This window comes from Dysidea avara, chromosome 9, assembly GCF_963678975.1.
Source record: "Dysidea avara chromosome 9, odDysAvar1.4, whole genome shotgun sequence".
NCBI lineage: Eukaryota > Metazoa > Porifera > Demospongiae > Dictyoceratida > Dysideidae > Dysidea > Dysidea avara.
This window is the reverse complement of record NC_089280.1, coordinates 19104984-19130496: the sequence shown is the minus strand read 5'-3', so window position 1 is coordinate 19130496 and position 25513 is coordinate 19104984. Positions and strand designations below refer to the sequence as shown.

Sequence of the window (25513 nt, the reverse complement as noted above, 5' to 3'; positions counted from 1 at the left end):
GGCTCTAGATCTTCTACATGTCAAGTTACATCCGGTGTTCCACAAGGTTCCGTACTTGGTCCTGTGTTGTTCCTAATTTACATTAACGATATTGTAACAAACATCAAGAGTGAAATTAGATTATTTGCTGACGACATTCTACTCTTTAAAACTATAGCTACGCCCAACGATCACAGAATACTGCAAAATGACTTAGATTCCTTAACACAATGGGCTAGCAACTGGCTGATGGAATTTAACATTCCCAAATGCAATATTTTACAATTTACAACCCACCACAGTAAAAGCACTTTTACATATAAAATGTCTAATATTCCATTGAATATTGTATCAGAGCACACCTATCTTGGTATCCGCCTCCATCATACACTATCATGGGAACCTCATGTTAACTATATGTGTGGAAAGGCAAACCGTCTTCTTGGATTTCTGAAAAGGAATTTATATAATGCCCCAATACAAATCAAAGAACACTTATACAAACAATTATTGTTACCTTCTATTGAATACTGCTCAGCCATCTGGGATCCTTATCACCAAACAACAGTTAGCAAATTAGAAATGATCCAACACCGAGCTGCAAGATTTGTTCTTAATAAACCATGGCACAGATCCAGTCAACAACACAGTATTACAGATATGCTTAATTACCTTCAATGGCCAAGTTTAAAAAGTAGGAGAAGGAATGCTAGACTTATATTATTATTCAAGATTGTAAGAAACTTACTGGTGCTACCAAACCATTGTTTACCCCAGCCAACCCCTGTATCATATACTCGTGCCAATAATCCCCTCAAATTTGCACAGCTGCAATCCAGAATTGATTTATATAAGTATTCTTTTCTGCCAAGAACAATTATTGATTGGAATAACTTGAAAATTGACAACATTAACACAATTAACCTTGACACTTTTAAGAACATTGTAGATAAGCTAAACAATTTGTGATTTGTAATGCACATTAGCGTGTTGCCCCTGGTGGGCTTTGCTAATTAATAATAATAAAAAAAATAATAATAATAATAATAACCACCAATACTTTGAGTTGATGATAGACTACTTGAACAATGTTGAGAGTGAATATCGTGGCATACGAATAACCCTACGAACTGCTGCAACGAAAAATCACGTGATTTTAAGATATTTGTATCGTTTTCTACCAGAAGAAAGTGACAAACATGGCTGCCATGCTGGTGTTATTCAAGTTACACTTAGCCTAACACATGACAATAGTTAAGTAGTTGATTGGAGGATATCGATTTTTCGCGTTGCGGACCCTACAAATGGGATTCCACAGTCACTAAGTCCACTGACTGTGGAGTGTTTTGTTTCACGGAACAAGTTGCTTACATTGGGCATCTTAGTCCCGACATCAGAAACTTGTTCCGTGAAACAAAATGTTTTTAAATCTTGTGTGCGCACAGACGCATGCGTCACGCAATCTGGCTGAAATTTGGCACACTTAAAGGGCTCATTACGGCAGATCCTCCGTACCAACTTTGGTAGGAATCCGATGAACATTCACGGAGTTACGACCGATTATTTGCGTAAAATAAGGTCGAAGGTGTGTCACGCCTACAGGGTAAACCCCTTGGAAGAATGAGTTGAAAATTGATATGTAGATGGAGTAACCATTGTAGGAGTGCCTTTTTGTGGTTTGAAAGGAATCGAGATAAAGACCATGGAGGTATGACACAAAACCCAACCTGTGTCAAAATTACGCGATCGATTTTTATGAATAAAAACTATTAGTTTTCGTGTCCACCAGGAAAACCGCTTAGAGTAACGAGCTGAAAATCAGTACATAGCTGGAATAATCATCATAGAAAGTCCTTGCAGTAGTACAGAAAAATCGGATTACAAACCACTGAAGGCCGGACCGGACCACTTTTCAGCTACTTGAATTTGTAAATAGATCGAGATACTCTAATAGAGCAGTCATAAAAATATACTCTAATAGAACAGTCATCGTAACACTCTAATAGAACATTCAGTATAGAATATAGCCACTGTCCTAATTACACTAGACTGCTGTGTAAGCCATTACATCTCTGGTGATTTTAAATTACTCCAAGTTCCAATGAGTCATCTGCACATGGCATTGTGTTGGGCTAATCATGCATGTCATGCATTGTGTTGGGTTAATCATGCATGTCATGCATTATGTTGGGCTAATCATGCATGTCATGCATTAGCAGTTACAATCATATCTCAAAGAACTAAACTTTCACTGTGAGAATTTTTGTATCATGAAAATGAATTAACTACTAACTAGATATGAAGTTGAATTAATTGGTATACTGTAACACAAAATTACCATTGATGTTGAAAAGACTTTGCATGTAAAATAGCCTCCAGATGCCATTTCAGAGCATTTACTTTCAAAAAAGTTTCCTGGGTGAGCATGCCCCCAGATCCCCCTAGCTTGGCATGCTGTGTTTGCTTAGCACATCCAGTTGAGTGTAACATGAAAGCAGATAATCTCTAATTTAATTTTAAAATCATAATATTAGCTAGATCAATAAAAACTGAATAGTGTGCATGACGGCTATGACCTCCATTGTAGTCCATGCATGGCCGGACCACTCAAAATCTCTGGGCTCCGGCCCTGACTGAGTTATGATTCGAAAGGCAACTACGTGTAGCACTTGTGAGATCGAGATAGATACTCTAATAGAACAGTCACCCTAATAAAGTATTTAGCTACATTTATAATTTACTCAATTATATTACATTGCAAGTTATTCTGTAGGGAATTTAGCTACAAACAAGTCACCCTGTAGTCAGATCAGCTAGAAGAAGGTACCTAATAGAGAGTTCAGCTACAAAAAAACCATCATGTAGAGAGTTCAGCTCAAACAAATCACCCTGTAGAGAATTCAGCTACAAACAAATTACCCTGTAGAGAGATCAGCTAGAAGGAGTTACCTTGTAGAGAGTTCAGTTACAAAGAAACCATCATGTAGAGAGTTCAGCTGCAAACAAATCCCCCAGTAGAAAGTTCCACTATGAACAGATCACCCTGTAGAGAGTTCAGTTAGAAACAAGTCATCCTGTAGAGAGATCAGCAAGAAGAAGTCACCTTGTAGAGAGTTCTGCTACAAAGAAACCACCATGTAAGAGAGTTCAGCTGCAAACAAATCACCTGTAGAGAGTTCAGCTAGAAACAAGTCACCCTGTGGAGAGATCAGCTAGAAACAAGCCACCCTGTAGAGAGTTCAGCTAGAAGAAGTTATATTGTAGAGAGTTCAGCTACAAAGAAACTACCATGTAGAGAGTTCAGCTGCAAACAAATCACCCCATAGAGAATTCAGCTACAAACAAATCGCCCTGTAGAAAGATCAGCTAGAAGAAGTTACCTTGTAGAGAGTTCAGCTACAATCAAATCACCCTGTAGAGAGTTCAGCTGCAAACAAATCCCCCAGTAGAAAGTTCCACTATGAACAGATCACCCTGTAGAGAGTTCAGTTAGAAACAAGTCATCCTGTAGAGAGATCAGCAAGAAGAAGTCACCTTGTAGAGAGTTCTGCTACAAAGAAACCACCATGTAAGAGAGTTCAGCTGCAAACAAATCACCTGTAGAGAGTTCAGCTAGAAACAAGTCACCCTGTGGAGAGATCAGCTAGAAACAAGCCACCCTGTAGAGAGTTCAGCTAGAAGAAGTTATATTGTAGAGAGTTCAGCTACAAAGAAACTACCATGTAGAGAGTTCAGCTGCAAACAAATCACCCCATAGAGAATTCAGCTACAAACAAATCGCCCTGTAGAAAGATCAGCTAGAAGAAGTTACCTTGTAGAGAGTTCAGCTACAATCAAATCACCCTGTAGAGAGTTCAGCTGCAAACAAATCCCCCAGTAGAAAGTTCCACTATGAACAGATCACCCTGTAGAGAGTTCAGTTAGAAACAAGTCATCCTGTAGAGAGATCAGCAAGAAGAAGTCACCTTGTAGAGAGTTCTGCTACAAAGAAACCACCATGTAAGAGAGTTCAGCTGCAAACAAATCACCTGTAGAGAGTTCAGCTAGAAACAAGTCACCCTGTGGAGAGATCAGCTAGAAACAAGCCACCCTGTAGAGAGTTCAGCTAGAAGAAGTTATATTGTAGAGAGTTCAGCTACAAAGAAACTACCATGTAGAGAGTTCAGCTGCAAACAAATCACCCCATAGAGAATTCAGCTACAAACAAATCGCCCTGTAGAAAGATCAGCTAGAAGAAGTTACCTTGTAGAGAGTTCAGCTACAATCAAATCACCCTGTAGAGAGTTCAGCTACAAACAAGTCATCCGGTAGAGAGATCAGCTAGAAGGATCACCTTGTAGAGAGTTCAGCTACAAAGAAATCACCCTGCTTCATCTTTTCTTCTTCCTGTGGTAAAGAAAAAATGATAGGTTAAAAAGCCCTAAAGCCGGCCATAGGCCGGCTTTGGGGCATATAAATACAAAAAGAAGTGAAATCTAATCCAAAACAGCCAAGCTGTAAAAAAAGAGTGCAGCCCTCAGAAAGGCTATGGTGAAAAAAGATGTGAAATCCAAGGTGGTGGCCAAGAAATGGCTGTGATGGTAGGTTAATGGTAAAAATTTTAATAACGACAATTCAGGTGAATTTTGTGTCAAAACCAAGAGGCACCAAATTCACCTGAATTGTTGTTATTAAAATTTTTACCATTAACTTACCATCACAGCCATTTCTTGGCCGCCACCTTGGATTTCACATCTTTTTTCACCATAGCCTTTCTGAGGGCCGCACTCTTTTTTTACAGCTTGGCTGTTTTGGATTAGATTAAGTTGTCTCAACCAACAAAAATAAATTTTGTGAAATATTTACGTTCATGAATGTTTTCTATTTGAAAATATTGTTTGGTGGCTTGTCGTAAAATTTGTGGCTAGACAGGTCACTACTAGTGCACTAGTTTGACTGCTGAGAACTGAATATGCTGTTGGAGAAAAATTGAATGGCCTACAGGTCCCTTTCAGCCAGAATTAGTTTGCACGCCATTCTCAATTAGCTCCAAATAAAGAGGTTAAGGCAGACCTAGCTCAGTCACAGCTGCAGGGATCCATTACAATTACGTACAACAGATACTGGGTTAACATTGTCGTACCTTGATCAACTTTTGTATCTTCAGCAGCAATTTCACAATTATTTCTGGTGCATGAGACCAAGGAAACAGCACAGGCATGTAGTGACAATGGTGCTAGCTTCTAATCCCAACAGAGTGCTTACTGCAGATATAGCATAGAGGTGTAAATTCACTGGTAAGATGTTTTCGTGGCTTACGCTGCCCACAAAAATCTAATACATCAAATTATATTACACTAAATTATCTCAAGCAAAAATTTCCCAATTTAAGATATATTCTTTTAACAAGTGTAAAGAAAAATTAGAATTTTACGTTTGAGTAAGGATCACAAAAGAAATGAAACAAGGGGGGTCATCTACTCCTATGGAACCTCCCATAACAAACTCCCTGAATTAAGGACACAATAGAAAAAAAACTCCATATTAAAAACAAAAAATTTGGTCCCAACAGGTCTGGTTTATACATTTTTACCTGTGAAAGAGGAAAACCTCTATTATTACAGCAAAAAGTGGCCTGTATCCCAAAATGTCCGAATAGAGAGATTCCACTGTAGCTGACAATTAATTCCTACTTCAGCCTGTCAATAGTATAGCCATGACTGAAGTAGGGATTAAATGTCAACTAGTATACCGGTAACTGCAGGTGCAGATGACCCCCCTTGCTTCATTGTTTCTTTGATCCCCACTCAAAAGTAAAAAATTTACCACTTGTTTTTTGCAAAAACATAATTCATTACCATTGCATACCACATCAAAGGAAAGAACATTGTAATCAGATGACTGGACACACTCCTCAATTATCAATGACTGAAATGCAAGTTTCCATTCTGCTTCTTTTCAGCTATGCTCCACCCATTTAATTTATACAGCATTACAAATGAATGACAGTATATACAAGAAATGCACTCTGAAATTATTCCAGTTACTACAGAAATCATGATTGAATTCAGGTCCCAACTATCATCCAGTGCAAAGCGGCCATTTTGCTTCAATTCTAGCTAGGGCCCCTTCCAACTATGTTTCATCACCTGTTGTACAGCATTACAATTGAAGAACAGTGTGAGAAATGCTTCTCAATCCACTCACACTACAGAAAAAAGCACTAAAGCCATGCCAGGAGTTACCACCACTCAACACCTATCCGATAGGGGAGAAAGAGATGGGACACAAAGAAGGACAAAGGTAGGTCCATGATGAATGTAGTGTAGCTGCTGCAGTTGGTGAAAAGGCACATCTTGGGTTGAAGTGACATCTAACAGTGAAGAAATTAAGCCTGAAGCTTTATCCATAGTCAAGTTATGCTTGGCTGGAGGCATTGGGCAGGCAGTCAGTCAGTTAGTAGAAACTTCAGTCAAAACATGTTTAAAAATTTCATATACATAGAAGCTTGTTGGATTGGTTTGGGGTCACTCTGAAGACATTTACAGTATATGCCTAGACAATGCAACCTGTTGTGAAGAAAAAGTGAGGCTGGTTTTTGGGTAATATTCTTGGGAAAGAAATCTCTAACCTCCATGATCCCTACTATACACTATATACACTGTATGTACTGCCATACTTTATAAGCAATAATGAGTCCAACACTGTCTGTAACTAGTATAACAACCTCATGCTCCAATTCTTTAAGTTTCACCATCTTGTTGCCTATATACTACAGACTGTATAACTTTTATTTAGATACATGCATGCATGCATGACTACAAAGATATTATCTGTGTCATTCATTTTACATTTCTTTTAACAAATTTGTTTCAACTATTTTTTATTGTTCCATGCAGAGATTTGACAGCACACAATTGTTTGGTTGGAGAAAACCACCTCATTAAAGTTGCTGAATTTGGGCTGTCACGTTTGTTGGATGCTGAAATTTATGATGCTTGTGCTCACATCAAGTTCCCTATCAAGTGGACTGCACCTGAGGGATTGGCATACCATAATTTCTCAACCAAGTCAGATGTTTGGTGTGAGTAGTGGACACAACTTGGGATATTGTCATGTTATGATGATTCAATTCTTATTGAGCATAATAGCAACATGTCTCTTGTTACAGTTATCCTAGTCTTTTATGGTTCCTTCTTTGTGTGTGTGTTTGTGTGCATGCGTGCGTGTGTGTGTGTGTGTGTGTGTGTGTGTGTGGGTGTGTGGGCGTGTGTGTGGGCGTGTAGGTGTGTGTGTGTGTGTGTGTGTGTGTGTGGTCACTTCCTTGGTCACACCTTTTACTACTGTTTGTCTTAATTTTTCTACAGTTTTCAAGAGAACGCTGTACAGTCATTTTGTTATGTGGGTTTACTTTGTCATGGCCATGTTTCACACCACACATACAGTATTATTCTATTTTAGCTTTTGGAGTAGTGCTTTGGGAGCTAACCTCACAGGGTAAATCACCATATCCTGATGTGGAGTTGTCACAAGTGTTCAAGGTGTTGGAGAATGGCTATCAATTGGAGTGTCCTGTTGGCTGCCCTAGAAATATCTACTCTATGATGAAAAAATGTAAGTTTATAAAGTTCATCGTGTATCTGTTTTTGTTATGAAAGATTGTTGAATGTTATAATACTTGTTTGTGCTGGGAATATATGCAGTGTGGGCATATTATTAAAGAAATATCCATAAACTTTACTTTGTTGGTGAAGAACAGCACCAACTGCGAAAACCTGGATATCATTTTAATCACACACTCAAGGGAAGTTCTATTTGTCTAAAGGATTGGTGCAATGTCAAATCAGTAAGATACTAACCATCATTCTTTCTTCATTGATTATACCTGTGTTGTAAACAGGCTGTAGGACCAGGTGTCTTACAGACCTTCAGCACTTGTGCTGTAAAGCCTTAATAAACAAAAATAAATAAGTGGTGAAGTAAAGAGATATAGACTTACCCAACAATTGATTTGCCAGCTCAATCATGGTGATGGTATAAATAACCTTACTGGATTGCATGATCTAGCTGAAACCTTTCTTATTTATTTCAATTACAATATCATTTACACCTGAAGATGTGTACAAAGATCAAAGACTTGTTGTCCTGCCTGACCTTTCTTGCTAAAGACAGCTGCTGCATCTATATGTGTATCCTGTCCAGGTTGTTTAATAAAATTAGTTAATCATGTATACAGACTATTCCCCTCATGATAGGGTCACTGCTAACTTGGTATGTACCTGTGCACCGAAAGATTGATAAACATTTATCTACTGACAATTGACAGTGATTAGTATGATTCAATAGTAATACAACTACAATCACATGTTCACCAATTAGATAGAATACAACTACACACATGCACTCTAGTATTACATACACACATACATTAATACAACATCCCCCTTATTGGTTGCTGTTCAGTGTTTAGAGTTCATTTCAAAACTTTTGAGGAGGTTTGACAACTCTGCCAGAGGATGTAGTAACTGGCAACAGCTCTGTGCTATGAGGTGTCACTTCAACTGTCACTGAAGAAGATTCATCATTTACAACATCATTGGACTGTTCTTCAGAATTTGGTAATTTCCTTAACTGACTCCTATTTCTTCTTGTAACGCTACCAGTGCTGGTTAAGAGTTCGTAGGATCTCACTCTTGCATCAGCCTGTACAGTAGCAGACATCTCTTCACTAGGTAACCATACTCTGTCCCCAGTCAAGGAAGAACCTTATGTCTGCGGTCAAAGTTATGCTTCTGTTTGTCATTAGCTTTCTGCTCTTGCTCTCTCAGTATTGCAAGGTCTGATACTGTGGGCTTTAACAACTCTAATGAAATTGGTACAGTTTTTCTTATTGAATGATCCATTAGAATAGCTGCAGGACTATATCTGCATGCTAGTGAAGTAACTCAATAAACCATTAAAGCAAGGTAAAGGTCTTCAGCTTTATCACACTTTTTCTATAAGCCCTTGAACGTTCTGATGACTTTTTCAGCCTCTCCATTTGCTTGGAGATACTTAGGACTGCTTGTTATGTGTACAAAGCCATAATCTGTAGCAAACTTGGAGAAAACTGTTGCAGAATATTGCAGGCCATTATCTGAGATCACAACTTGTGGAATTCCATACCAAACGACTATTGATTTTAATGGTTAACAAGAACAGTAATGACATCAGTGTACTGAATTTAACAATCTCACGCAATACATACTTTGAGCATTGTATTCAAACTAAAGGTGGGCCGATACCGATATCAGTATCGGTATCAATGCCGATACCAGTGGTATAGGATCGCCAGGATCGGATCGGATCGGTAATACGTACAAGGTACAGATACCACCAGTATACACTCACCACTCTTATTAAACCATCTCTAGCTTAGTTTCCAGTAGCAAAGCAGTGAAAATAAAGCCTTTGTTACTCTTTTCCAAGTATTGCTACAATTGCTCCATGTGTATCCTAATATATTAGAGCATATGAATCCTTTGTAATTAAATGGCAGTGCAGTTGTTCCTCAAAGAAATAAGTTTACAACTACTTGGCTTGCTTTTTCATGAAAAGGTTTGGTTGCAAGGCTGTAACAAACATTGTAAAAGTATCGGCCGCCCACGAAATTACTGTGATATTTAATTATTTTAATAGTTAGCTATGTATCACAACAGTGAAACTTCTATAATAAACTTGTCTAGGCTTCAATGCTTAGTATCGGTATTGGAATCAGTATCGGCAGATAATTTCAGTACAAATACTCGTATCAGAAGTATCGGTAAAAAGTGGTATCGGTCCATCTCTAATTCAAACAAATCACTTTCAACCCTCTGCCATGGATGTTGTTTAGTGGTTTAGGAAAGTTGCAGGGAGAGTATGACATCAAATTGTGTAATGCCCTTTGCCCTGACAACCCCTTGACGCATTTCACTACCAGTGATGGCACAAGTTAAAGACGAGCTTGACAAAATGGAACAAGAAAATATCATCTCCAGAGTAGAATGCCCTATACAGATTGGTGTTGTTGTTGTACCTAAGTCAAACAGCAAGGTACGTATTTGTGTAGATCTCACACAATTGAATAAATGTGTCAAACGAGAGAGACATATTCTCTCATCTGTTAATCACACACTATAAGCAATGCTTAACTTTTCAGCAAAATTAGTGCGAACTCAGGGTTCTAGCAAGTTGAGTTTTCAAAGTAATCATCTTTGTTAACGACCTTCATAACACCCCTTGGTAGGTTTTGTTTCAATTGTTTACCTTTTGGTATTTCAACATATGAACATTATACTCTGGAAGGCTTAGAAGGGGTTATCTGCTTAATGGATGACATTTTAGTTAACGGATCTAATCAAGAACAACATGACAAATGGTTACTGGCCACCTTATAATGGCTTCAAAATGCCATATTACTTTGAACTATGAGAAGTATGAGTTTTCAAAAACTTCAATTAAGTACTTGGGTCATGTTCTAGACCATGAGGAAATAAAACCAGACCCAGAGAATATCCATGTAATTTGTTGAGACGATTTTTGGGAATGTGTAACCAATTAATTTTCGCCTGAACTGGCAGACACTACAAAGCCTTTATGTGACTTACTTCACAGTAAGAACCAGTGGGTTTGGGATCAACCACAGCAGAGTGCTTTCCATATCACCAAGACTATTCTTAGCTCTACCCCAGTTTTGTGCTTGGATGATTTATCATTGCCTACAAAGGTATCAGCCGATGCCTCATCATATGGGCTTAGTGCAGCATTCCTCCAGAAACAAACCAATGGTCAGTGGAAACCAGTGGCTTACAGCTTTCGAGCAATGACCAGCATAGAACAGAGGTATGCTCAAATAAAACATGAAGCTCTTGCTGTGACTTGGGTATGCAAGCGGTTCACCAACTTTGGAATGGAAAAAAAACAACAGCTCTGTCCAACTTAACACCACAAACTTTGGCAACAAGGTTAAGGTTGGTAATTGCTGGCATTCCCAGTAATGGTGTGTGGAGGTTTTCACTACATACAGCATGCATCTTTTTGCAATGTTCCTGTGAACTCTCCACAAACTTGTAAAGAGGTTTCCCTGGTTCTCGGAGGCCTCGAGAAGATTTTCGTAAGAGTGATGAAATGGGGTAGCTACTGACTCTGGACTTACTGTCACTTCTGCACCAGTGTCAATTTTGACTTCTAGCTGTGTGTCATTAAGATACAGGTTCACTGTCCAAGCTTTGCTTTCTGAGGAATGAACTGCTCCAAGAAAATTGTCACTGGTTCTTCCTCATGTGTATTACTGACTATATTGACTACCCTTTTCCTTGACTTACAAAGTGTTTGATAATGTCTTTTCTTTTGGCACTTATGAAATGTTGCTTCTCTTGCAGGACAGTGCTATCGAAGGTGGGATGGTGACTTCCCACATCTGGTGCAGGTGCCATTCTGAGGCGCATGAGTGATGAGCATAAATTCCTTGTCTTTGTACGATTTCTTAACTTTGTCTATACTATAGTCGGTCACGTTCACCTGAGCCCCTGCCAAATATAGTAATGTCAAAGAGGTGAACATGTGTTCACTCCCAATGGTTTTGTACTGGAACAAGCATGTTTTCATGTTATAAACATGTTTGCGCTCCCGAACCATCCATGCTAAATGTATGGGATATTTTTAAAGCCACATAACTCACTTGTTCTTGCCCTATCAAAGCGCTTTTTTGATTAACATTTCCGGCATTTAAAGGGCTTCACAGCACTACTAAATGTTTGGGCAGCTGGCCCATGTAACAAGAGTTATTAACAAGAAACGAGGGCTCAGGTGAACGTGAACAGACTATAGGATGCTCTTCTCTTACTATTGCTTGTTGCTTTTTGACTGTTTCAGACTGCTGAACTGTTGTGATTGCTTTTGTAAAGGTGAGGTCTGGGTCTAACTGCAGTTTCTCAGTGAGTGTAACATCTTGTAATCCAACTACAATACAATTTCCTTATGCAAGTCCCCATATTTGCAGTGTTCGACAAGAATGTAAAGAAATTATTGATGGAAGTTGTCTCCTTTGGTTGAACTTAGCTCGTTCATAAATCTTATTCTGACATTTGATAAATTGCTTCTCAAACTTCTCTTTTACCATGTCATACATCTTCTTTATTGCCATCCGATATAGTCCAAAAGAAGTTAGTATGTTGTCTGCTTGGTCCCCCATGTGATAAATCAGGTCATTCACTTGAACTTCTGCTGTCATTTTTTACTTTGGCAGCTAGTTAGATGATACCTTTAAAGCGCAGCCTTCATATCTACTTTGGCCATTCTTCCGGGTTCATGATGCTAAAACTCTCAGGTGCGGAGAATTGAAATGAAACTGCCATTTTCTCCTCTCCACTTCTCTTTCCAGTTCACTTTGTTCAGCACTAGAAAAAGAAATCCCATTCTGACACCATACTGTATAATGTTAACTGGCTGACAATTGACAGTGATTAGTACAATTCAATAATAATACAATTACAATCATATGTGCACCAATTAGATAGAATATACAACTATACATGTGCACTCTAAGATTACATACACTAATACTAAGCTGTCGTATCAAGTTGTGGAACAAATTGTTTGCAACAAACTGTTTCTAATATCCAATTTAGTGGTTCTCAGCATAGTTTTTGCTCAAGTAGATATACTATTTCCCTGTTTATAAGAGCTGGGTATCACTAATTGAAACACTGTAGTATTATATACAAACTGTTTTTAGACTGCTTTTGCTTCAATGTTTGTTGCTTTAAAAAAATTTAATGCCTTATATCCAGCTGGCTATATATTAGTAATATCTGGTATGCTTCAAGGATCAATCCTAGTTTTTTACTATGATGACGTGTCCTCTGTGGTGCATTGCTCAACTATCAAACAGAGAAGGATTATACAATATAATATACTTGTGCTTCCTGTTGCAGGTTTGTGATATGTGAATTGCTACATACATATGTATAGATTAGGAGAGAAGGTGACGAACCAGCCAAGATCATCACAACCACTGATGTATACAATTAAATTTACAGGGACGTAGCTAGCTTCAGGACTGCCTGGGCACAGGGTCTGACTCAGTCCCCATGCAAACTACCTAGCAAGAAATGTGAACCCATCTCTGTGGACTCTTTATTACACATTTGCTCTTGAAAAAAAAACTGCTTAAAAGTGAATACATTTACCTATCAATAGCTTATAGCTATACTGCTATTTGTACAGCTTGTTGGACTAAATATGAAGAGTATAGAAGCTAAACTCAACAATGGTAGACTGACTTATCCCAGTATCGACTTCTTTTTCCTCTACTTGCACGCACTAACTAGCATACTTCATAACCAACATTGAGAAAGCTTGAATAAACAAAGATCCACCTCCAGTAAGACGGACACCACAACTCCTTCCATCTGGCCTGTACATGACTGGCCTGTGGTAGGAATTGGCTTTTTGTCAATTTTCATCAGTCTAACATTACTATATATATAAGAAATGTCTAATAAAATGATTACTTTTGCACTGTTGTCCTCACCAAACTTTGCAGCACATGTTTGACTCTTGACCGCTCAAATCTTATAAGTAATCATGTGGTGCTGAACATTATATCGAAGTTTACTAAATTGATGGAGGAGTCTTGGTAAACTCAAGTATATGTGATTTTTTATAGCAACTGTTGGAAAGTATCACAGGACACTTCAAAGAGATAGAAAGTATAGTACATTTTAGTTTGCAATAATGGCAGGCGATGTCACTATCAGACTCACTGCCAAGGCATCAGTAATGATTGCCTGGGCCTGCCTGGGCAGGCCCAGGTGTAGCTATACCTCTAAAAATGTATTACTACAATTGTAAAACCACCTAAAACATGGTGTAAGCATGCAACTAATCATCAACCAAGTTATGTTATTTATCACTAAAGGAAAGTCCTACAAACTTTCACCATTGCTTCTGGCTGTCTTTCAACTATTTGTCTCATTTTCACAGACTTATTCACTTTAATGCTCTGTGTAAACTAGGAATTATCGACCAATGGTATATTTGTTATTGACCACATCTTATCATACAGTACAATATCTGCACAGTAGGAACCACAAAGGCTCATGAAAACATCACCCTAAAAACAATCTTAGGTTTACCTGACAACAATGAGGCAATATTGGTTAGGTAAAACTAAGCCCAAACAAGCCTTCAGATGGACCCAAAACACTTTCATCAAGTTGCTATGAAATTTTTGTGTGAAAAAAGTATTAAACGGAATTTTCTAGTGACTGACTGACTAACTGACTGATGCCTTCAGACAAGTGTAATTTGATAACGGCTAAGATTATGGGCTTGATTTTTTCACTGTTCGATGTTGCTTCAGCCAGACACATGCCTTTTGGCATATTTGCAGTATGTACAATGCATTCTTCATGGACTTACCAGTGGTCTCCTGTGTCCCTTTGCTGACAGTGAAAGGTGTTGATTTGGCAGTGGTGCATGATGGCTTTCCTTTATAGTGGAGCTCATCCGTATTTTTCATAGTGGCTATATACTTTGATTGCAGAGATTAGTTCTTGATTTGTAATGTTGTGTAACAGGTTGAACATACATATTATATAGCTGACAACAAAGCATTCACTTTTTAGATGATGATTGGTAGCTGGGGCATGTGGCACCATTTCTTTTGATATGGTATGTGAGGGTTCACCAGTCATAATAATTTTATTTTACAAAAATTACCAAACAAGTACACAAAAATTGGAATTTTCAACTAGAGTAGGGACCATAGTACATTGATAAAAGGCACTGAAACAAGTTGGATCAAGCTGGATTGTAGTAGGGTACTGAAACAAACTCCCTACCACAATAATTAAATCACAGTAAAGCAAGGAAATGCACAGTAGGGATATAACACTTCTTATTGTTTTACTGTGATTTAATGTTGCGCACTGTTTCAGTACTTTTATCAATGTGCTATGGTCCCTACTCTAGTTGAAAAAAATTCCAATTTTTTTATCTACTTGTATGAATTATTGACCAGTTACTAATATCACTGCCCCTCAAAACTCTGCCCTATCCTGCCAATGGTGATGTAATTTAGCATGTAATAATGTACATGATCACCAAATTTCATATATCAATCTCACGATTGGAATGCAAGAGAGAACTGCAACCAGTTTAATAACACAAAATATTATCTTTACCAATACAAAAAAAACAATGAAATTACAAGTCTCTAGACTAGTAACCTTCTTGAAGACTATAATAGAACAACCTAGTTATCTTTGCCAGTTCATTGTATGAGTAAACAAAAACAGATTAGGTAGCATTTTTTGGCAACGAGTCCAGTTACTCATGATCAGTCAAATGTGTTTTAATCTCAATTGTAAGGATCTATATTGACATTCTCTTTCTATATCTCCACTACTAGCCACAACTAATGTTTATCTGTACTACTTTTGTAAACACTCCATATGTTTGGAATAGTAAGCTACACAGCATATTAACTTCTAGTTGTTATATTATCCTTCAGCACCAAGAACTCCAAGCACTGTGGCTCCGTTTAATTAAATTATTCTTCAGCATGTACTTTGCTTCCCGTTGGAGTAGTCTTTGCTTCTCAGGGTTTACTCTACAAGCATGTTGTTTAAAAGTCTCAGAATTCCCCACATCTGTGGTGTAACATATAACATAACTTGTCCTTGAGAAAATATTGCAAGATTACTAATACTCTGTATCAGGGTCTGTATACGTAGTTCAGCAGCCTGTGGATGACTGAGATGGCCTAATTTGGACTTGAGGGTGGAAATAACTTGTGAATCTAATTACACAGTCATCAAACAGATTATCCTCATCATCTTTTAAGCTTGAATTCCCATCAGATTCAACTGTTATTAGGGGAAGTGGAGTTGCAGCTACTGACATACTGGCAGAGTCATTCCCTTTCATGTGCTGTCCCATAAGCATGTTAACAGAACACAGTTTGTGTCTTTGTTACCTACTATCGGGAGTGCTCAGTACATAGTTTATGTCATTGAAACAATGCTCATTGTGTATGGACCATGATATCTAGCAATAGGTAGTAAAACTAGTACCTTATCACCAACATTAAATACTTACTCTTCAGGCTTTCAGTCGTACCAAACATTCATTTGTATTTGCACTATACTCAAATGTTTCCTAACCACTTAAAAAGTTGTCACATACATACTCCAAAACACACACAGGATCATTATTTACAGCTAACCAACCTTCTCAATGGCACATGCCTAAAGACTTACTAGGCTGATGTCTAACATCTCTTAAACTCATTTTCAAGCTGGGAGGTGAATGCCCTTATCTCAATCCTTGTGACTGTCATAGCTGTAGCTTCTCATCGTGGTCTTAACCTTTTGAATTTTCTGTGGCACCTTGGGAATGGGAGTGATAAGCTGAAGATCTGTGCTGAGTGATATGAGTTTGTGCGTCACCTGTTGAAAAACTTTTGACATAAAATTATACCTTTTATCAGATTGAATGTGTTTAGGCAGACTCACAAGTGAGAAGGATCTTATGAGTACTATAGTGCAGACCATTATAAAACCAATGCTCAGATTTATATCCCCTACCTGGAACTGAGGATCACATTGATCGAGTTGGCCACTCAGAGTATGTTAGCAAATTTGATATGCTGAGGGGTTATTGTAAGATACCACTGAGCAAAAAAACAAAGGAGTTATTAGCATTCATAACACCTGATGGGCTGTTCCAATATAAGGTGATGACATTCAGCATGAGAAATGCACTTGCAACATTTCCATGTTACTGTATATTATGAGGTAGAAGAATGTGAAGCTTTTATCAATGATATAATCATATACAGTGACAACTGCAATGACCATGTCAAAATCTCCTTTGATAAGTAAGCTTAATGAAGCAAAGATTGGCCATTAATCTTGCAGTTGTTAAGAATGAATTAAGATGTGCACAAGTCAATTATCTAGGTCATGTTGTAGAAGTGAAATCAAGGTCAATGCCATATCACAGTTTCCTATTCCAAAAAAAAAGAATGAGCTAATGTTATTTTTAGGAATGGCTGGCTATTATTGGCATCCTTGCAAGAACTCCTCAGTTATTGTTGAATCACTGACAAATCTACTGCACAAACAGTGAAAGTTCTGAGAATGTCAATCTGCAATCCAGAAAAAGGTATTCTTACACACTGTCCAGTCCTAGCATCACCAAGAAACTCAAACTAGCTGTGGATGCTAGTGATGTTGGAGCAGGGGTTGTTCTCCTTCAAGAAGATGATAGAGGGATTGATCATCGATTGTGTTACTTATCCAAAAAAATCTACCATCTCCCAGAAGACATATTGTATAGCTGGAAAAGAATTGCTAACTTTCAAATTGGTATTGGCTCTGTAATACTTTCAGGTTTATGTCACTGCAGCTAAAGGGCCCTGTTTTTTCAATGACCACAATCTGTTGAGTCTGACATTTCTACATAAAGTATAGGTGGCGGAAAGAGGGGCTAGGATGCTGAAGTCCCCCTTGACTGGGGGGCTTAGCTTCCGCTCAGAATGATATCTTGCTGAAATTATCCTTCTTGGAGTGGGGGCTGAAAACTGTGAAAAATATTGATATACTCTAATAGATACCTGATAGAGCAGTCAAAACACTTCATAAAAAACGAATTCCTGAAAGTAGTCTAAAAACGAAAAACAATTTACCTACAGCGGGAATCAAACTACTGACCTCTTACTTGAAACAGTATTACCACTGTACCAAGTGTCAAAGGCTATTTTGTACCGTTTATAAAATTAATGCTGTGCGTTTATTAACCCTGTAGTCAACATCACCTTAAGAGTTTTAATTAACTGCAAATAGCCTGTTATAAGTACTTTTGACTAAAATAAGTTGGTGTTGCTTGTATGACTGACATTTATTGTGTTATTGACTTAATAATATTCACCCCCTATGCTTTTTGTATGTATATTTATTTTAGACAGAGAGCCATAACAGACTTCCTGTTTTTTTAGGAGAGATGTGTTACTAGACTTTGTATGCACATGTACATGTGTATTAATTAACTAGAGTGTGCTATAACAAGAATTCATTTGATGCCTTGTGTCCTCTTCACCACGTGTATTTCAACATCATAACACTGGTGATATGTATGGTTGTGGGACTGAGGTGTTTCAATAAGTACTTTTTCACATTTAGGTTGGACTTGGGAGGAGAATGACAGGCCAACATTTAAGGTACTTTATCAAGAGCTATGTGAGCTGTCAAGCAGTGATGAAGGTTAGTTGCATGCTTGATATGTCATCACCCATGACTGTTGTTCACTATCTGTAGTTGCTGAAGATGACACTCAAGCCGATTCTTTGTCCCATTCAAAGCGAAGTAGGTCATTGGAGAATGTCTCTTGTTCTCAGCTTTGCAATAAAGTTTATTACAACATTGCTCGTGATAGATCTGCTTCTAACCCCATGTCAATGAAATCTCCTAAGACCCTACCAAAACCTGTGATGAAACTGCAAAATAAAGGCAAGGTTCTACCAGTCTCTTTGCAAACCAGTGAAACAACTGTAAAGAATAGTGTACTATTACAGTCAAAATCGACTAAGCATAGCTCTATAGTAGTATCGTCTTCCATCAGAAGTAAAACTAACATGTCACAGGATTCAAATGATTTCAGTTTGCTGCAACCAATTAGTGATGACCCTAACCATATCATGGAAGAAATCACAAGCATCTCTGCAAATTTAATAGACATTGCCTCGGAGAGTTTTAGCGTTTTCAACAGATCCTTGGAGCACTTTGCCCAACTGTCGGAAAAGATGTTACAACTAGCCCAAACTCAGAACACCAGCTATTTAGTTTCCACGATGATTGCTATTGGCAAGTTGAGAGAAAAGATAGGGGATTTCAGAAATCTACTGACACAGATAAATTCCAATCCATCGTGTGATTATACCAGTCAGCTTGAAGTATCTGTGAATGGTATTTCTAAATCCTGCGGGGATTTATATAATAAACTATACTCAAACAAATAAACGTTTTAGTGCATGTATGTGTGTATATGCAACCATTAATTGTAGTGTATGTACTTTTCGAAATTGTAAGTTCATAAAGATACATCTTTTAGGTTTGTATGCAAAGTTTTGCGGTGCTTATGAGCTCCTGGTACAATAGCTGAGTAACCACATAGCTCATATCATTATACTTACTGTACTACCAGGATCAGCTATGGCTGAAAATTGTCATCCTTTTCTCTTTCTTTGTATAGTAGCAACAGTGGCAAGATACAGCACAGTTAATATGGTGCTGGGAAACCTCTAGCAGTGAAAATGATTTGAAACTTTGGTGTAGCTACAGCTACTGTATGGTGTTTTCTGTAATAATGAAAATACAGGGTCATAGAAATTCATTAATAGTTGCAAATGACAACATTGCATGTCCATGTCCTACTTATAGAGTCATGATCAACAGCACAGTGTAATGTTCATGATGAATAGCCAATTCATTTTAGGATTTTTCACAGTTTAGTGTTAAAGGATCACTTATCTTTCATGCAGAGTGCCCATTACTATAGCATAAAAGTGAAATACGAACTTTTTAGGATAAAAATTACACAGACAGCAAGCATTGCCAAGCAATCACTAAATCCATGAGATTTAAATCCTTCAAAATTTGTATATATATATATATATATATATATATATATGTTGATATTCTATATTCCTCAGTCCTCCATGGGTATAGCATGAAGGCAAAACTTGACAGTCCTCTCCTACATCTCAGTCAACAGACCATTTATCTTTACATAGAGAACAATTTTCTACATAGCCAATATGAATTTGACATACTTAGTAAATGCATATTACATCTGTCATAACAATTTCCTCTGCATGTAATTGTTACTTAACAACATAAATTCTAGTTCTTCTGTAAGAGTTATTGTGCACATTAGTTAAGCACATAGTATTATGTACAAAATGAATGTAGAAAGTAGCAGTAATTGTCAATACCATGCATAAGTGTGCACCAGTTTGATCAACATGTAGTGCAGTTGACAAAAGATTCATTCTTTTGTCACCTTATCGGATCCAAACTCCCCCGAAGTCAAGATACTTTAATAGAACAGTCACCACACATAACACTATTGACTTTTGAGAATCCTCCACGGTTATTGAGTATGAAAACTATCATCTGCAGCACTATATCTCATCCACACTTAGCCTGCTAAGATATTTTTTTGCAAATGAAATGTACATGGTCTTTGTAGGAGGGCTGCACCCCCCAGAAGCTACTGTTAGCTATTTCATAATGTTTCAGGACTGAAATTTTTGATGCAGAGTAGAAACCATACTGCTTTCTAAGTACTCTACAGTGTACATTGATCAAGAGTTGTACAGGGATAAGTGAAAGTCATGAGAATACTGTTTTTTCATTGTAAAATAATTTTCGCATGCAAAAACTTGTACAAAAATTTCTTACTTGAAAATTTTTACATAGATAGAACTATTCTAATAGAGCAGTCATTCATGTAAATCTTACAAAAATGTTTTTACATGAAATTTTTATTATGAACATGTTTGCATGAAAATAAAACAAATTACGGTAATTCAGCTAACTATGTATGTAAGAGCCTCCATATACTTACTCCCAGGTGCACAACACTGGATCCACCCCTGCTCATATTAGGTGAAGAATACTAGACCTACTTCATTATTTTTAAAAGAATGTATATTTCATAAGCACAAGCCTCCTGAAAAAAATTTTCGTGTAAAAAATATTTATGTGAATGACTACTTGCAAAAATTTTCATGTAAGAAACTTTCATACAAGTTTTGCATACGAAAATTATTTTACAACGAAAAAGGCAAATTACAGTATGTATGTATGTAAGAATACAAGGATAAGGTCTATGTGCACGCTTCCACCAAACTACAGTGTAGATTACTTGTTGATCACATGTAGACATCTTCACTTTTTTTTGTTAATTTATTATTTTTCACTGTTGAACACGTTAAATCATACGGAATTTATAAATTGTGAAAATAGCTGCATTAGTACTATAGCATGATCTTTCTGATATCTTCCACATCTCAACTAAACATATAAAAAGATGTTAGCAACTTTACTGATCTTACAATAATCTTTAGAGTCCACCGCCAGACCTCTCTGAAACATATACTCCATAAAATTATATTATTTTGGAGTTCCCCTTGCACTTTAGATTTGGATTATAACTTAATTAAACAATAATATCACTACAATATGTACAGCTTTTTGCTACAGTATGTAGAGGATTGCTACATAGCATGCTTTCATGATATTATTTGCATTTTGAGGGGTTGAAACCAGTCACTAAGTGTCTGGATCCACCCACGAACTTGGTATGTTTATAAGGATTCAGGATGCTCATCTTGTTTACAACGTAATGTGGATTATAAAATGGTAGAATTGCATCTGGCTGACTCATACAGCTAGCATTTCTCAGTAATGCAAGAGAAACAATAAAGATGATGATAGTGGTCATTCTACTAGTGTGCTCTTTCCTTCAAGCTCAGTCTGAGGTAGGAAGCTAACCTGATGCATAGAATGATGTAGATTAATACATACTTTTCTTTCAGCTGATAAAGACCAGTGAAACAAAGACTTCATACATACCCTTCTTCATGCTGTACACTCCAAATAATATACATGCTGAAGTAGATTTCACTGTCACTCCTAATTCAGTTACAATAACAGAACTCTGTTACACTATTGCTGATACAACTAATGGTTTTCTTTTCAAGTTACCATTTGTACCAGCTAATGTCCTACAAATTAGTGCTGATGCTGTGGCAGTAACTAGATAGTGGAGTGAGGAATCTAGATAGTGGCCCAAAGTTATTTCTATCTGATGGACGTAGTGGAATAGGATTTGAAATGAAAGAGGAAGGAATTCGAGATCGTTGTCGTGGAATACAGGCAACAATGGGAGACACCTTCACATCAAGCAGCACATTTTCTGGTGTTACCCACACTTCAACCATTCTACCAGAGGAATTTGTCATAAGCATTATGCCACGTCGACGTTGGGGATCATGTTTCACTGCTATTGATAGTGGTTTGATTTCTCCAATTGGGTATACCCTCACCTTGTCAAGGTCTGTGGCTTAGGGAGAATGCCAGTAAGCAGTACATCACTGTCAACTATAATTTATCAAAGTGGATATACATGAGAGCTTATGAACTTTACCAGTGATAGACTGATAACCATGCACTAGGCTTAAATATTATTTTGTTTTTGGTATCATTACACACACACACACTAGGCTATTTTGTTTCTGTGCTTCATTCACAAAAAATAATGATCGCAATTCGTTGATTTGATTCTATGTATGGTAAAACAGCAAGCACATGATCAACCCATGCATTTATACATATGCATACACACACTGTATGAGTATTCTGGCTGCTATAAATAAAGCCTTAAAGGATATACTGCTAAAGTAGTAACTTAAAAACATATTATTCTTTGCTATAAACTCTATGGTTAGCACCTTCAGGTAATCAGCCCTGCATGAGAGACTTTAAATTCTACAGACACTCTATGTACAGTATGACTTGAGCCAATTATGCTCAAAACATTTTCCAAACACAAAGAGCTGAGTCATTTTCTCCCTACCAAGTTAGAATAAGTGACTGCTCTATTAGAGTATCTTAATCTTATTTCTGAATAATCAGTCAAGAAACACACTGCACATATTCAGTATGATATGTGAATAGGTAATAATGTGTTCATACTCTGTTTTTGGCACATCTGTGCATTACGCATTTAAATAAAATTTGTCCAAGATTATGCTAGCATATTTGGCACAAGCCTACACAATACATATTTCTGATCATATCAGTGTAAGCATGCTTCACTTGTTATTCGCTAAAATTAAAGCATTCTGGAGGAGCATCCCCCAGACCCCATAGCTGGAGTATGCTATATACATATGCTGAGTGTATGTATACTCCACATCCCGGTAAGTCAATCTACCCTCTCTACTGACATTTACCAGACAAGTCTTCTCTTCACTATAACTGTTTGGACATTTTGAATTATTGTTAATTTTATGCTTCAGATCAAAACAGTTAACCTAAATCAATGTGTGTGCCATGTGGGCAATTCACTATTCATTATGTTTTCTGAATTCAGTAGAGGTTTGATAACATGTTTCTGACTCCTTGCTACACAGGCTTTCAGTGGCCTACTTTGCAGGTCCCTACTGGGATAGTGGGATAATAACTAATATAAGAATAATAATTAAATTTCACATGCCTGATCTGACTGTTTTATTACAATTGGCTGAATACTTTAATAGAATACCTTGATCTTTTATTAATTACCCTTCTGCTGGCTTCAACTTATATCAAAGTGAACAGGTTGAAAACTTGCATATGACAATAATGACCACATTTAGGTGGTGAGACATAGCAATATGGGCAGGGATCTAAAACATAACTGAAATTAACAATAAGCATGAGACTGTAATACTATACAATCACTCTGTAGAAAATTCAACTAGTTACAAACAATTCACCCTGTAGAGAGTTTAACTACAAACAATTCACCCCAGGGATGTATTTAGGGGGTTTTCTGGGATTCCGGAAACCCCTTCTGAAATTTTACCTCGTAGGCTTGCATCAGGAACACCAGACTATCTTTGTTTGTATGCACGGCAACTCTCAACATACTGAATACAGAACTGGGCAGTATATATAGTAACTACATGTGTAACGGGAAACTTACATTATTAAAAACAGAATAAAAGATCAAGGTACTGTAATAGAGTAGTCAATTATTCTAATAAAGCAGTCACAATATTCAGAGAAGCAGTACTAGTGCAGCAAACTATGGTTGTAAATAAGGATTTTTTTGTATTTTATCATTTATATTTGGTGGCAGCCAGCCATTTTCAGCTTGCAGGTATCGACCTTTTTTTTTTCTTTTGCTCTTTCATGTTCCCTACAGCATACCAAACTGAGAGTCTGGAGCCCCCTATCTAAAAATATCTCTCTATGCCTATGATATTTAAGACTTATAGTAAAGGGAACCATGTATGCATTAGGTTAGGTTATCAATGAAATTATCTAGTATATGAAGCATTATAGTATTCAAACTTTGCTGGCTGTGCCTCCAGCACTAGAAACCACCTTGGAAATATCCTGGATATGCCCCTGCACCCTGTAAAGAGTTCAACAACTTATCCTGTAGACAGTTCAGTTATGAACAAACTATCCTGTTCATGTGTATTAATTTTAGAATAACATAATAATCAGCAAAAATGGTTGAATTGGAAATATCCACAAACAAAAATTCAACTCTTTATTAGATATCTTCCTCTTTTTGGCAGTAAAAAAAGACAAGTAAAGGGATCTCCTATGAGCCAGCATCGGAGTATGCAAGTACAACGATATCCATACAACCAACCTGTAAAAAAAAAGTTGCAGCCCCAGGATGAAGATGTGTGAAATCTAAAATGGCAGCCAAGAAATGCCGGCTGTGATAGTAAGGTAATGCTTGGTGATAATGCCAATTCAGGGGAATTTGGTGCTAAATCCTACTGAAACTTGGAGAAGGCAACACAAATTCCGTCATCTAAATTAAAAGTATTTTTTTTGTCAATAACCTAACCATTTCTTGGCTGTGGATTTCACATCTTTTTTTCACTCTGGCTTTTTTGGGGGCAAGAATTACCAGATATTTAGCTAGCTACATGCATAGCTTTAATTATCTTTTTTTTTGTATTTATTTTAATGGCCATGCATTAACAATATATATATATATATATAGGGCCACTCCAAATAAATTCTGTTTCCAGTCCTGGACTCAAGCATATTTACATGCGGGCGGGCGGTCCATTTCCATTATGAGATTGGCAACTTTTCAAGCCATATTTATCTGGCACAACCATAAAGAGCTGCATAAAAGGCATTCCCTTTTAACTTGCAAACTAAATAACACAAGTGTGAATTTGTGCCGACTTGATAGTACAGACACGTGAGCCTGTACAGTATGGAAAATAACCAGAAAATAATGTAAGAATACGGAATAATGGAATATTTTGAGCTGACAGCAACCGGACGCGGGCGGTGAAAGGGAAACAGAGAATTATGACAAGTCATGCAACTACATAATGCCGAAGCCAAAGCAGGCATGGCATAGTCTCGCGTGGCCAGACCGCTTTTTTTTCCAGACTGACCAAATCAAGTGAAAAAGAAAAAAAAGCGGTCTGGCCAAGCGAGACCGAGACTAGGTATGGAATACTTTTATTTATTTTTTTAAAGGCATGGCAAACTTGAAAATACACTGAAAAAACACATGGCACCAACGGCGCCGTGATCGATACAGAGGCGGCTAGCAAGATAGTCTGGCTCTTCGATTACAAATGAACAGTGTTCTACAGCAAGGGAATTCCATGCAATTCACCCATTTCTCCATTTCTCGTTTCCTGTCGGTTTCCTCTTTCCTGGTTTGTACCCGAAAACTGTGGTCACGTCCGGCCACTCGAGACTTGTTAACT

The 25513-nt window shown here is 37.4% G+C and overlaps 1 protein-coding gene across 3 annotated transcripts in view; it reads left to right on the top strand.

Moving 5' to 3' along the window:
* Positions 1 to 19085, top strand: part of LOC136265462 (tyrosine-protein kinase Abl-like) — a 57366-nt gene extending 38281 nt beyond the window's left edge. Inside the window, exons 8-12 of one of the 3 annotated variants that reach the window (XM_066060336.1) lie at positions 6858 to 7042; positions 7420 to 7572; positions 18168 to 18248; positions 18303 to 18350; positions 18421 to 18590. In XM_066060336.1, the coding sequence (XP_065916408.1) occupies positions 6858 to 7042; positions 7420 to 7572; positions 18168 to 18248; positions 18303 to 18350; positions 18421 to 18446 (493 nt within the window). In that variant the 3' untranslated portion in view covers positions 18447 to 18590. Of the gene's footprint in view, positions 1 to 6857; positions 7043 to 7325; positions 7360 to 7419; positions 7573 to 18167; positions 18249 to 18302 lie in introns of those variants that run through there. The other 2 variants (XR_010705536.1, XM_066060335.1) reach the window with 2 other exon arrangements.
* Positions 19086 to 25513: the final 6428 nt, after the last annotated feature.